Source organism: Rhinoderma darwinii, chromosome 11 (assembly GCF_050947455.1).
Source record: "Rhinoderma darwinii isolate aRhiDar2 chromosome 11, aRhiDar2.hap1, whole genome shotgun sequence".
Classification (NCBI taxonomy): Eukaryota; Metazoa; Chordata; class Amphibia; order Anura; family Rhinodermatidae; genus Rhinoderma; species Rhinoderma darwinii.
The window spans coordinates 47,470,483-47,484,080 of NC_134697.1; the positions used below are offsets into that span (position 1 = coordinate 47,470,483).

The 13,598-nt window shown below is 39.9% G+C and overlaps 1 protein-coding gene across 1 annotated transcript in view; it reads right to left on the reverse strand.

Moving 5' to 3' along the window:
* Window positions 1-263: 263 nt before the first annotated feature.
* RNLS (renalase, FAD dependent amine oxidase) overlaps window positions 264-13,598 on the reverse strand; it is an 87,287-nt gene continuing 73,952 nt past the window's right edge. The window contains exon 7 of the mRNA XM_075841202.1: window positions 264-4,574. Coding sequence (XP_075697317.1) covers window positions 4,416-4,574 — 159 coding nt within the window. The 3' untranslated portion in view covers window positions 264-4,415. The remainder of the gene's footprint in view (window positions 4,575-13,598) is intronic.

Consider the following 13,598-nt stretch of genomic DNA (forward strand, 5'->3'; position numbering starts at 1 on the left):
TTGAATTTGTATGCATCACATTAAGGAAACAATGCGGTGCCCTGCCAGACAATTGTAGTGTGCCAATAAAATTCACATGAACTCAAATGGCTGTTGTTTCTTAATATGGGAAATGAGTGCCTTAAACTGGTCATACACTGTCGGCCACACTATTATTCGGTCAACCGCTATTTCTCCCGACTCCCTCATACACATGCACGCTCGGCTCTCTAAGCGTGCATGTGTCCTCAATGGGAAAAGGGAGAAAGCCGCTGCCAGACTCCTCCACAAAAGGATAGGGAATGTTATAATTCAACATGCCTGACCCTTCTGTGCCCCGATGTCTGCTGTCAGGGGAGAGTCGGGATACCACCCATACACAAAATAGATGGTCGGCTTATACTGCCAAAATCGGTTGGTTCGGCCGGCATCCATCTGATGTGTATAGCCAGCATGCGTAATGCCCTGACCAATTATTGCCCGTCCTGAATGTATTGTTAGAAAGTGGATTAAATGAACAAAGTCATGAACTATAATAAAGCTGCGTACAAACGTCCTTCTTATTCTCTTTGTATAGACAATTACATAGTTCTACTCCCATCTTGTGCTGTGGAAATAAACAGTAACTGTGGTTCGGCCTTGGGAAATATTCATTGCACAAGTAAATTAGAAATGTTAAGCCTAGAATGTTAAAATCCACATTTTTTAATTTCTGGTTCCCAGGCCTGCTCTCTCTGTTCTTCTAATTCCCTCGCCTTATTTCTGACAGCTGAAGGGCGCCTGTGGAGGGTCTGAACAGTTCTTATGTACAATTTTAACTGAAGTTCAAACCAAATTGTGTTACAACTCTGGTCATTAGCCGAAGACGTATTCTATGAAATCTTATTTAATAAATATGTAAATTGCTCGTAAAAAGTATTCACCCCCCCCTGAACTTGTTTATGTTCTTATTGTGCAACAACATGAATCACAGCAGATTTAATTTCATTAGCCTTTTTATATTTTTACCCATTTGCAAAAAAGACAAAATTTTGGATAATTGTATTCTTATTTAAAAAAACAAAAAACAATAACAAGGGCTATTAGCAAGCCAAAGAAAGGCAGGGTGTAAGAGTAGTTAGTGGGAAGTAACTAACAGGATAATTCACTTTAAAAGGTGTAGGTAAATCTAAGTGGGAGTTATCGAAAGAGGAGTAGAATAGAATATGCAACTACAACATTAGTTTAATCTAATATTCATCCAATAAAATCCAGATGAATCTCTTTAATGTTAAAATGAAAAAAATCTCTGCAAAGTGATCTACATTAATAACAGGTATTAACCCCATAAAGCGGTTGTCTCGTGACGTACTAGGGGGAGTTACTCACTCTGGATCCCTCCTTCATGAGCCAGAGAGGCTCTTGCAGACCCAGCTCATTCATGGATCACATGGTAGGCCATTCTTGCTGACATGTAATACTATATTTGCCCTGCAGGGGAAATGTATGGCCAGACTGAACTTTCCCTGGCAAAATCAGCTGATCACCGGCTTCTACGTGCAATGGGTGGTCACTGTGAGTCAACCCCTTTGAGGACCAGGGTATTTTCGGCCTTAACGACCAAATAAAATATAGCATTAATTAGTACACATGCCTGTTAACAGATTTTATTTTTGTACTCTAAAACTATCCACCCACATTTTGTGTCTTTTTCCTCATTACAGATTTGTACTATTTTTAAAGGAATAGGTTTTCGTTTTTATTATTAGGCTCAGTTCGCACATTTTTTTTACGCTAATTTTAATGCGGAAACCGCGTAGGAATCCGTGCCAAAAGACTGCCGAAACCACCTCCCTTGTTTTCAAGAGGCGTTTTTTCCACGACAGCATTCAGCCACTCACGGTAAAAAAAAGCAGCATGCTCTTTCTTGCCGCGGTTCCGCCTCTGAACTCCCACTGGGAAATCAATGGGAGGTAATGAAACCGTTTTTCGCAGCGTTTTTTGCCCATGGCACTCATGACCACGGGTAAAAAACGCAGCGATAGTCGCGGCAAAAAATTGCAGGCAGGTCAAAATCTGCCGCAAAATTCCTGAAGAAAAGAACTTCTTGCCATGTTTTTAATTTTACGTTATACTTTTCAACTGTAATCTGGGATACCAAAGCAGGGGAATTCAGCCCTGTGATAGTGGACATCTAAATAGACCCTGCTACCAGCGTGCCAACAATGACATGACCTGTTAGATGATGCTCAAGGCTTATAGAGGCGGAAGCACTGCTACTTCTTCTGTTCTATACACGGCACTCAATGAACACAGAAGACGGTAGTGCTAATAAACTGCTTTGCTCTTCTTAGTCTCTAAGAGACAAGCACTCAGCATTTGACTGCACGATCGCTTGAGCAGCTGCTGTAAATAAAGTATGGGACATACACGGTTCTTAACAGGTTAATTTAACATAAATTTATTAAATGTATGACTATTTTAACACTTTCCTATTCATTATTATTCAGTGGTATAAATAAAATAACATTGACTAACATTAAAAACCTGATCTTTTTTGCTTTTTAAGACCCAAATGGCTGAAACCGCCTCCCATTGATTTCAATGGAAGACTGTGGCGTTTTAGTTTTCACGGTGGCTGTTAGCCACTCGCAAGAAAAAAAAGTGTCATGTTCTTTCTTGCTACGGTTCCGCCTCTGACCTCCCAGTGAAATCAGTGGGAGGCAGAGATAGCGATGTACGCTGCGTTTTTTGCCCACGGTCCTCAATGGCCGCGGGCGAAAAATGCAGCGAAAAATTCTGTGAAAACCACGGCAAGAAGGTGCAAGCAGGTCAAAATCTGCCTCAAAATTCCTGCAGGAATTTTGAGGCAGATTTTTTCTGCCTGCAAAATCCTCTGTGTGATCAGGGCCTAAAGAGGTACTGTCTGCTCTTCTGACATGTCTGACTTAAGCCGAATTCAGACAAACATAGTATACGTCCGTGTGACGGCTGTTAAAACAACGGCCGTCACACGGAACGCATGTATTTCAATGGGGCCATTCAGATGGCCGTTGTTTGAAGGTGAAGGTTCAGTTGAAAAATACAACATGTCCTATTTTCTTCCATTTTCATGGATCCCTCGATAGACTCAAGTCTATGGGGATACGTGAAAACAGGACCCGCACGGGTGCAACTCGGACGTGAAAAATGGTCGTTTTTCACGTCCGAGTTTGCTCTCGTTTGTGTGAATCTGGCCTTAGAAAATACTTGTATTCCCCATACATAACAATTGTGGAGCATCATTTCTTAGAACTCTTTATTGTGCCGATCCTTTATTATCCCTCCTAGAAATGTATGAGTTAAATGACAACTGAGTGTTATTATTTCCCTTGTCAATAGGGTGTGTTCCTAAACACTGACACTGGACAGTGCTATACTGCGTGGGGACATAGCCAATCTACAAGGTGACTAATAACACCCAGTTGTCAGTTTAATAATTTCCCGCAGGAATAACGGATGAACAGCATAATCCAGAATTCTTACTTAATATGAACGACACGCATTTATTAAAACAGATTTGTCAGGACAGATGACAGGTCCTCTTTAATATACAACAATTCAGAGAAGAACGAAAAGCAAAAAGCTTCAACTCACCATCCTGAGGGAGGATGTTCCCAGTGGATTGTTGGATAGCTGGATACTTATCTTTTAGCTGAACACCACAGTGACCTGTTTTATATATATCAACCCTCGGAGACATACCCGCTACCAAGATAAGTGAGGACTGTGAGTAGTACCGACCTGTTGACTTCTTTTGGTTTGTATATGTGATTCCTCCTTAATATACAGCTGTTTTGTAAGTAGCTGTATTCTCCATGAATGGTTTTACCATTGTTCTTGTCAAAGGTCTGTGTCCCAGCACAGGCTGTCACCATTAGCTCTGATTGGACAGTGTAGTGACACGCGTAATTAAAATGGTAATAGTAACACTGTGTTGTCAATGAACTCATAGATTCCCAGGAGGAATAATAGAGGAACAGTACAAAGCAGAGTTCTAAGATAAGATGATCCAGAATTGGTATGCCTTTGGGGAATGCAAGTATTTACTAAAGCAGGAGAGCTAACGGGTCCTCTATAAGGAGGTCATTCAACAAAAGTTGAGGTTCTAGTTGGTAAATATTTTATGTCTGTTTTATTGTTTATAATACAAAATGCACTGAGTAATGTAAAAACTGTTCTATAGCCTTAAATAACATTACCGCCATAAAGCTCTAATAAATCAGTTTCATTATTCCATAACAAACAGTAGATTTAAAGTTACTAGAAGTCATATCAATAAAAAGCATCAGTCTTAGATGATGCCAAAAGAGCAATTCTAAACAATAAATGTAATTAAGTTGAGAGCACAATGTTGTAATGCTCACCCATAAAAATTGATATGATCACATCACTACTTTATATATAATCGCCTAGTGTCAATGCTGCGACTGGGAGACTAATGTTTCCACAATCCGTAATGCTGATTCGGTACATCCATCGAAGTTTGAATGCGTAAATCCATCTCCACCACATAGAAGGAAAGGTTTGCTGTGCAGAGTTATCTGACCGGGACAATCAGGAAAGGCCTCTGTAACCTGCAACATAAAAAAGAGGAATCTGTCAGCCATAGAAGTCAGCTAGAATATCTGCTCCAACATAACTGGACACCAATAAGTTCTACCTCTTCTATAGAGTCGTTTTACCTTATCTATTAGCTGGTTGTAGAGGACCTGTCAGCATTCCTGACACGTCTGTTTTACTCAATACTTGCATTGCCCACTAAATCACAGTTCTGAAGCATCTTCTCGTAGAACTCTGCGCTGTGCTCTTCCTCCATTATCCCTCCTAGAAATGTATGAATAAATTGACAAGTGGGTGTTACCATTTCCCTTGTCATAGAGGTGTGTCCCCACACTGTCTGAGACTGCGAGCACTGATTGGATATTGTCCGACTGTGTAAGATCACACCCCCAACTGGTAACTCGCAGTTGTCAATTTAGTCATAGATTTGTAGGAGGAATAACAGAGGAATGGTACAATGCAGAGTTTTATGAAATTATGCTCTAGAATCGTTATTTTAAAAGGAATACAATTATTTACAAAAACAAACATGTCAAGACACAGAGTTTTAAGGGATTTCGCTATGATATGGATGAACTGAAATGGTAATGTGTCATCAATAAAACCCATTTAAACTGTAAATTAATACTCAAGAATTGGCCATATTTGCAGCAACTAAACAGCCGACGACATGCTAATGATGGGCACAGATTAATGAGTGCCACATATTCTAACAAGCATACAGCTTCTACAATAATATCACTACTTTATATATAATTCTACATCTACATGCTAAATTCTCCCATTCACTTTAATAGGAGAAAAGGCTGCAATACCTGTGAATCGCCGCTAAATGTGTGTCCAAGATTCACAGTGAGCAAGAAGAAATGAAGGGGAAGCTGCGCTCGTACAAGCTCTGCACCCCCTTGAAAACATCTGATCGGCGAGGGTCCTGACCCATCAGCTATTGATGGCCTATCCAGAGGATAGGCAATCAATTTTTACTGGCTGCAAAACCCCTTTAAATCATTGTCTCTAATTATGGTTTACTATTACACGATTGTCATGAGCTATAACTATAGATAAAATGCATCGATTATTGTTGTCCAGGATAAGGAAAAGCATTGTTGATTTTTTCTCAGAAACAGTGCCATACCTGTCCATGGGCTGCGTCTGTTATTGCTGTTCAGTCACTTTAACTTGAATAAGGGTGGGCTGCAATAATAGGTGTGGCAATATTTCTGGAGTAAAAATACAGTAAGGCCTCATGCACACGAGCGTAGCCATGTGCACGGCCGTGATTTTCGGGTCGGCCGGCAGCGGACTGTCAGCGACGAGCCGCACGCAAATTGCGGGCCATGCGCATGGCCCCTTAGGAATGAATGGGGCCCCAATTGTCCCGTGGATTTTCGGGGGAATTGCGGCCGCAAAAGCACGTTCGTGTGCATGGGGCCAAACCCTTTTCCAAATTCCTAAGTAAAGAGGACATTTCTCCAGGAAGGCCTCTATTATCAAATAATTTATTTTTACAAGGGGCGATGCAGATCAGCCTATGCCGAGTAGTATATGAGCTGCACTGGGTTTTGATCACATTACATTTGGTTACATCATTACTTTAGTTACTGACTTATCTATCTTCATTTTTGCTAAAGGTGGTTTTACACGGGCAAATATTTTGCCAGTGTTTACCACCTTTAATTGAGTGCCGATTGACAATACAGCATGTCCACTGGCGCTTGTTTGCTTCATTCAAACTGAGCAGTGATTGTTCATATGAGGACAAACAATAGTTACTGCGACCGTTCGTCCCCATGCATTCGCATCATGTTGGCAGCACATCTCCCTATTTACACAGGTAGATGTGCTGCCGACAGCGATTATATTTATTGCTGCAGATCAGCCGATGAATGTGCGTTTCTTCATTCATCTGCTGATCATTGCCTGAATGGGAATGAGTGTTTGTATAAACGCTCGTTCATCTGCTCATTGACCCATGTAAAAGGGCCTGATGCCCCCTGCATTATCTTCTATCAGTAGCAGATGTCCATTAGATGCCCTCATGTAATGAGGCATGTAACGTAGACAATTGTTTTGTACCGGGTTCCGAGTTTCTTATGAGTAGACATAATTCTGCATTTGGTCTCAGAAATTTTCATCTAGCCAGTGACTAATATAGGTTTGTGCTACTGTCACGATATGACATGTCATGGTTGATAAAACTGGATACTTATTTCAAGAGTAAAGCAATACATTGTAACTTTATAAACAATAAATTTTTTCGCTACAGTCATTTGGGGAATGAATAATGATGTAAACTATGCAGGGAAGAATCCCAGCGCTAAATTAGTATAGTTACAGAAGAATCCAGCAAGATAAATAATTGGCTGAGTGAGTGATGTAAATGGCCGAGGACTGTTTGTATCTATAAACAGAGCAGATTTGTGCACATTTGAGAAGACTTACAACAAATACTACATGCACACTTGATATAATTAGGGATACCGGGTGTTCCCTTAGAAATTGTCTTCTCTCTGTAAGAAATAATTTATAGTTGTTTTTTTAAGAAAGGGCAATGATCGCCAAAGCGTGCCTATACACATTAGATAAAAGTCGTCTGAACTCGCTTAACTATCTAATATGTATGGGAATGTCCAAACCCTCTATCCCCGATGGCAGATGTCGGGAGGAAAGAAGGATCGGGCATGTTGGATTTCAACATGACTGATCTTTTGTTGCCGTGAAAGATAAGAGGTGTCTGGCAACGGCTTATACCCTTCTCCCCATTGAAAACACACGCACGTGCATGAATATGGAGGAGTCGAGAGGAACAGATGTTTACTTGTTTGTCCGACAGCTATTGTGAGCCGCATAAATCTACCATACTCTTCATTATAATGTATTTTGACTTTTTCGACAGTTAGACTTCAATGGAGAGAGCCGTGCACATACACGCCAAGCTCACCACTTCGTCTGTATTATGTGGTTGCTGCTGAATGTTTTGGTTTGCCCATTGTGGTCGGGGGTTTTCATTTCTCATGAACAGTGGGGGTTCCAGACTATCCTGCCGTTGTGCCAGAAGTGGCTGTAGTCAGGATATCCAAACCTTTCCATTAAGCATGGATGACTATAATATACTCCAAGAGATTAACATCCTACAATTTATTGTTTCATTGGTTAGTAGGGTCAATAGGTAAAAAAAAGTCAAGGCACCACATCTCCAAACATTTTGGCAACAGATATTTGAGGCATATAGATTTACAGTTTTTTTGGTTTCCCCATAAATCAGCAGTGTAATTTTAATGGGGGGGGGGGGGAATGTTGGCTGAAAAAATATACACAAAGGGTTTATATGGTTTGGAGATATACAGCATAGAAAGGAGAGGGGTAAACTACACATGTCGTGAATCAATGTTTTGCAAAGAAACATGATCATAATTGTTATTCATGTGCTTAAAACAACAGGATCATATGGCTCTAGCAGTCTCAGAGTATCACATTTCCTAGACTACTGCAATATATTACAGAAAAGCATTACAGTTACCCAAAAACAACGCAACATATAGGAAAATAAATAATCCTTGCATGGGATGGCCTGAGCAGCTAACATTCAGGCAGTGTCTCTACAAAACCCTGTGTGATGGAGTCCATCAGCTGGTCATTTGGATGTAATGTGCTGTTCCTGCATAGTGATGTTCCTAATCTTTGCCCCGGGGCCCATATATGTGTCAGTGCCCCTTATCATTAAATGTCTTAAAATGTTGAGTGGCTGAGTTTTGGATGACTTTAGATTTGCTAGTGATGATGCATGTCATATTAAAGTAACCCACCAATTGGGGGGACATTTTTCATTCAATTTCAGGGACTTAAGAGCTACTGTATACACACCCCTGATATCTTATTTTTTATGAAAAATGCAATAGAGGTAGAAAAATAAGCCTCTATTGCAATTATAGTGGTAGTCAAAGTGCTGAATATTCAGAGTACCGCTATCCCGCAGTAGACACAGGGCATTAGCGGTGTCTCCGGAGGCAGTTTCAGACTATTGCTTCCTCCTATTAATAATAGGGGTCTATGAAGCAGGCAGTCAGATAATGGTGACGTCACCAGCGTCTGCTTGCCCATTTTACACTACAGTGACCAGGAGCGAAGAGGAGTAATGGGTAAAGCAAGTATATAGTTTTTTATTTTTTGAACGTATGCATTATGTATGCAACGTTCTGTATGTTAAATGCAAAGTATTTGTGAATTGACTGTTTGCCTTTCGGTAGGTCTCATATCAATTTACAGACAGTAAATCCCTCAGGATCCTGGAGTCATGTACCAACCCTCATGACACAATGCACCAATTTTGAGTGTTCCTTAGAAGAATGCCACTTGGGCTTAACTAAAAAAAAAAAAAAAAAATCGCTAGGCGGTTTACTGGATGCCACACATTTTCAGAACTTCTTTCTCTATTTACACAGGATTTTTTTATTATTTTTTACTAATCCAAATAATGGTTTCCACCAAATAAAACTCTAATAAGTCTCTCTTCACAATCCCACGGGGGTGGCTTACATTGTGCTGGAAATAGATAGTATGCAATAACAACTCGAATCATCCCAGATTCAGGATGCCATTATTGGTGTACATTTTCTGTCTTCTTCTGACATTTCTACAAGCCCTTATATTGATTTCATGTGCTGCATTCTGTGAACAACATTACTGAGCTTGCAGGCAGCGCTTTTGATTCTACGATAAGTTAGTGTGCAGAATTTCATGTACAATTGAAAAAATTATATAAACAGTCTGTACAGCAGACTAGATTTGTGATCTCTCTGTTTGGGCCTGCATCATTTGGCCACTGTGATAAAAGAGTAAAAACGATTGGCCGGGATTAGAAAAAAGGGTCTGCTTTTTTACCCAGAAACAGCACCACTATTGTCCATGGGTTTTGTCTGGCATAACAGTTTAGTCCTATTCACTTAAATGGGGATGATCTGTAATACCGACACAGCCCATGGACAGGAGTGGCCCTGTTTCTGGGAAAAAAAGCTGATCCCGGACATCCTCTTTAAGATGATGCAGTATGCACCACAGTATATAATTATATCACAATGACATACACATAGTTACATAGTTACATAGTTTGTACGGCTGAAAAAAGACACATGTCCATCAAGTTCAACCAAGGGATGGGAAAACATGCAGTTAGCGAATGGGCTGACAGTAAAGCCATGGGCCATTGATTTCTTTCCGCAGCCCGGCTTAATTATTGGAATCCCCCTGCTACTTAAATAAATAATTCCAATAACAACGAAATACAGTACTTCGGATTTACTATTTATGCAATTCCCTAACATATTTGTGTGTTTATCAAACTTAAATGATCAATAAAAAAACCACCATAAATTGTTATATAAAAGATCTGTGAGCATGCAAAAAAAAAAATCTGAAAAAGAAAAAAAATATACAACAAATAACACCCAAAACATAACTTACTCCTTTTACCACAGGCCTGGTACTTGCAGTTCATCTGCTCCAGTGTCTCTATGATAATGCTTCTTCCCCTGTACTTTCTGTGTTGTCATAGGGACATCATGCTAACCATAGCAATGTTCACACCCTATTCAAGGCAGTTAGCATGTGGGCACTGATTTACATGGATCCAAGCAATGTCTACCACTATTCTGGAACAGTGGGTGACAAAGACAGAAGCATTATGATAAGGACACCTTGTATAATTAAATACTCAAAATATAGCTTAAAAAGGGTTGTTCAGGATTAGAAAAACAGGTCTTCTTTTTTCCAGAAACAGTGCCACACCTTTTACTTCAATGGAGATGAGCTGCAATACCACACACAATCAGTGGACAGGTGTGGCACTGTTTCTGGAAGAAAGCAGCCATTAAGCTTGGCCTAGACATTGACTTCTGCCATAAGATGTCCGCTATAAGAGGGTTCATGAGTTGCACGGGTTCTGTGGTAGTATGGAAGCACCTGTTTCCAATGGTGTTTTGGTGGTTATCATTTTGTGGGCAAGTCTGTGAGGTGTGGTGTTAAGCGGCTTTGTTCGCTTGAAGTCATCCTGAAGAACATGCCTTACAACATGTTAAAGGAAGAAGAACTTGATAAAGGAAGAGTCAAACAAACTGTGGGAGGGATCCTCCAGCTCACCTTGATGCAGATTTTCACTGCGCTCTGCGCCTGGATCTCCATGACGGCTCACGGTATTGTAGACAGGAAAAAAGTGGACAAAAGTCGATGGTCCAGCGCAGTCAAGTTTAAAACAGAACGTTGTTCCAATTTTATTTGGATAGTTAAAACAAGATCATTCCCGAATGAAAGGGTGAAAATGTAGGTAAGGTGCCTACGCGTTTCAGACGTATACCACGTCCTTCCTCATGGCTTTAATGCTAAAGGAAGAGTCACTTCTCTTCTAGGTATCAGATTACCAGAACATTGACTCAAAGTCCTGCTTCTGCATTCATGGTCAGCTTACAAATTTCAGATGCAAGATGTTATGTACACCTTTGGAAACAATATTTTTATTTTTTTAAATGTGTATCAGCGTGATTGGTGTAACTTTGTAATGACTTTTTATTAAAAATTATTTCTCTTTTTTCCAGATACAGCTGCTTTGCATCCTGGATAAACAGCAGCTGTATCTTGCGCTGAGACCTGAATCCGTCAGATCATCGGTACTGATGGGTTCAGTCAAAGCGGGTGCTGCGTACCTGTTATCGATCACATGCAACTTACGAACTAAGATGTGATCAATAACAGCTCAATCCTGCGTGTCAGAGACATGCAGGACCCGCTGACACTGAACCCGTCAGTGCCGCTAACCTGTCAAGATACAGGTTTCAGCGAATGATACAACTGCTCTGTATACAGAATACAAAGCAGATGTATTTGAAAAAGTAAAAATTATAATTTTTTTATAAAAAGTAATTACAAAGTTGCACCAATCACACTGATACACATTTTAAAAATAAATAAATATATATTTATATCTATATAAAATTTTCAAAGGTCTACATAGCATTTAAAATGTTTTTTCTTAAACTTATTCACTCTACAGTGTGGAGAAGATATGAGAGCCATTGCTAGCTGTGCAAAGATAGATGTCAGCCACCCCCACACAACATGCTGCATACATAGGACAGTTAATGCTAATATTTACTGCTATTCATGTAATCTCTGGTGAGTAATTGAAGTTGCTAACTCAGCATCAAAATAATGGATTTCCCACAGTGAGCTTTTTATTTCGTTCATATGGAAAAAAAAGAAATTTTGGCTTTCAAGACAAATGAGTGGGATGCTATAGGAAATGCGTGACTTCTTTAAAAATGTATTACAATGTTGTAAATGTCTTCATGTTAAGTTATTGAGTATACAAATAGTGATGAGGGAGCTGCGGACTTTCTATTTCTTCTAATGGTCCTACCTAACAATATAATATTGCATCTCAACATAATTCTTAAATGAAATGAAAACCTGCTTATACCGATGTGTCCACACATACCTTTGCTTGAATTTGGTTAAAGACTCCATTTTATCATGAAACAAAATCAATACAATATCACAACATGCTAAAAAAACAAAACATGCAATTCACATCACAACCAGTGGGTGGCCATACAAAGACATATATAGCATAGACATTTTGTGACAGAGTATCGCGAAATCAAGATTTTTTTCAAGGCTGGTCTCCTTGTGCCACACATCTAAGGATATGTTAAGATATGAGGAAAGGTAACGGAGGACACATCTGTAATTTAACCCCCAAATTTTAGTATCGGAGCACAAAAATAATCAGGATCCTAAATATTTTATATGGAGTACACTCTGTCATTGTTTGACTTTTTCAAAGAATAACTCCACCAAAAGCAAACCGAGATGTTTATAGTGTTTCCAAATTTAAAGGGAATAAGTCATCAGAAAATGGCCTATTGATTAACACAAGATTTAATGTTTGACATATTTTGAAATAATTTTTGGTGATTTTTTTGTCATCTGTAGTAAAAAATAATCCTTAAATCTTGCCGTTTTCACTCCGGCCACTGAGCCTCACAATAGACTGACACTTCCTGTTCTGTAGAGATCACGTCTCAGCAGTCATCTCATTATCATCACAGGCAGGATCACAATGAAAGTTAACCCCTCTATATACAGCCCTAGCCAAAAGTTTGGAGACTGACACAAATTTTGGTTTTCACAAAGTTTGCTGTTTCAGTGTTTCTAGATCTTTTAGTCAGATGTTTCTATGGTATACTGAAGTACAATTCTGAACATTTTATAAGTTTTTAAACTTTTATTGACAAATACAATATATTTATGCAAAGACTCAATATTTACAGTGTTGACCCTTCTTTTTCAAGACTTGTGCAGTTCGCTCTGCCATGCTGGATATCAGGTACTGGGCCAAATCCTGACTGATGGCACCCCATTCTTGTCTCATCAGTGCTTGGAGTTTATCACAATTTCTGTGTTTTCTGTGTTCACCCGCTTTTTGAGGATTGACCACAGGTTCTTAATGGGATTGAGATCTGGGGAGCAAAATTGTGAGTGAGTCCACTCCCTTGGATGAAAAGCAACCCCACACATGAATGGTCTCAGGATGCTTTACTGTTGGCATGACACAGGACTCATGGTAGCGCTTACCTTTTCTTCTCCGGACAAGCATTCTTCCAGATGTCCCAAACAATCTGTAGGGGGCTTCATCAGAGAAAATAACTTTACCCAGTCCTCTGCAGTCCAATCCCGGTACTTCCTGCAGAATGTCAGTCTGTCCTTGATGTTTTTCTTGGAGAGAAGTCGCTTCTTTGCTGCCCTTCTTGACACCAGGCCAGCCTCCAAAAGCCTTTGCCTCACTGTGCATGCAGATGCACTGACACCTGCATGCTGCCATTCCTGAGCAAGCTCTGCACTGGTGTTGAACCGATCCCGTAGCTGAATCCTCTTTAGGAGATGGTCCTGGCACTTGCTGTACTTTCTTGGGTGCCTTGAAGCTTTTTTCACAGCAATTTAACCTCTCCACTTGAAGTTCTTGATGATACGATAATGGTTGATTTAGT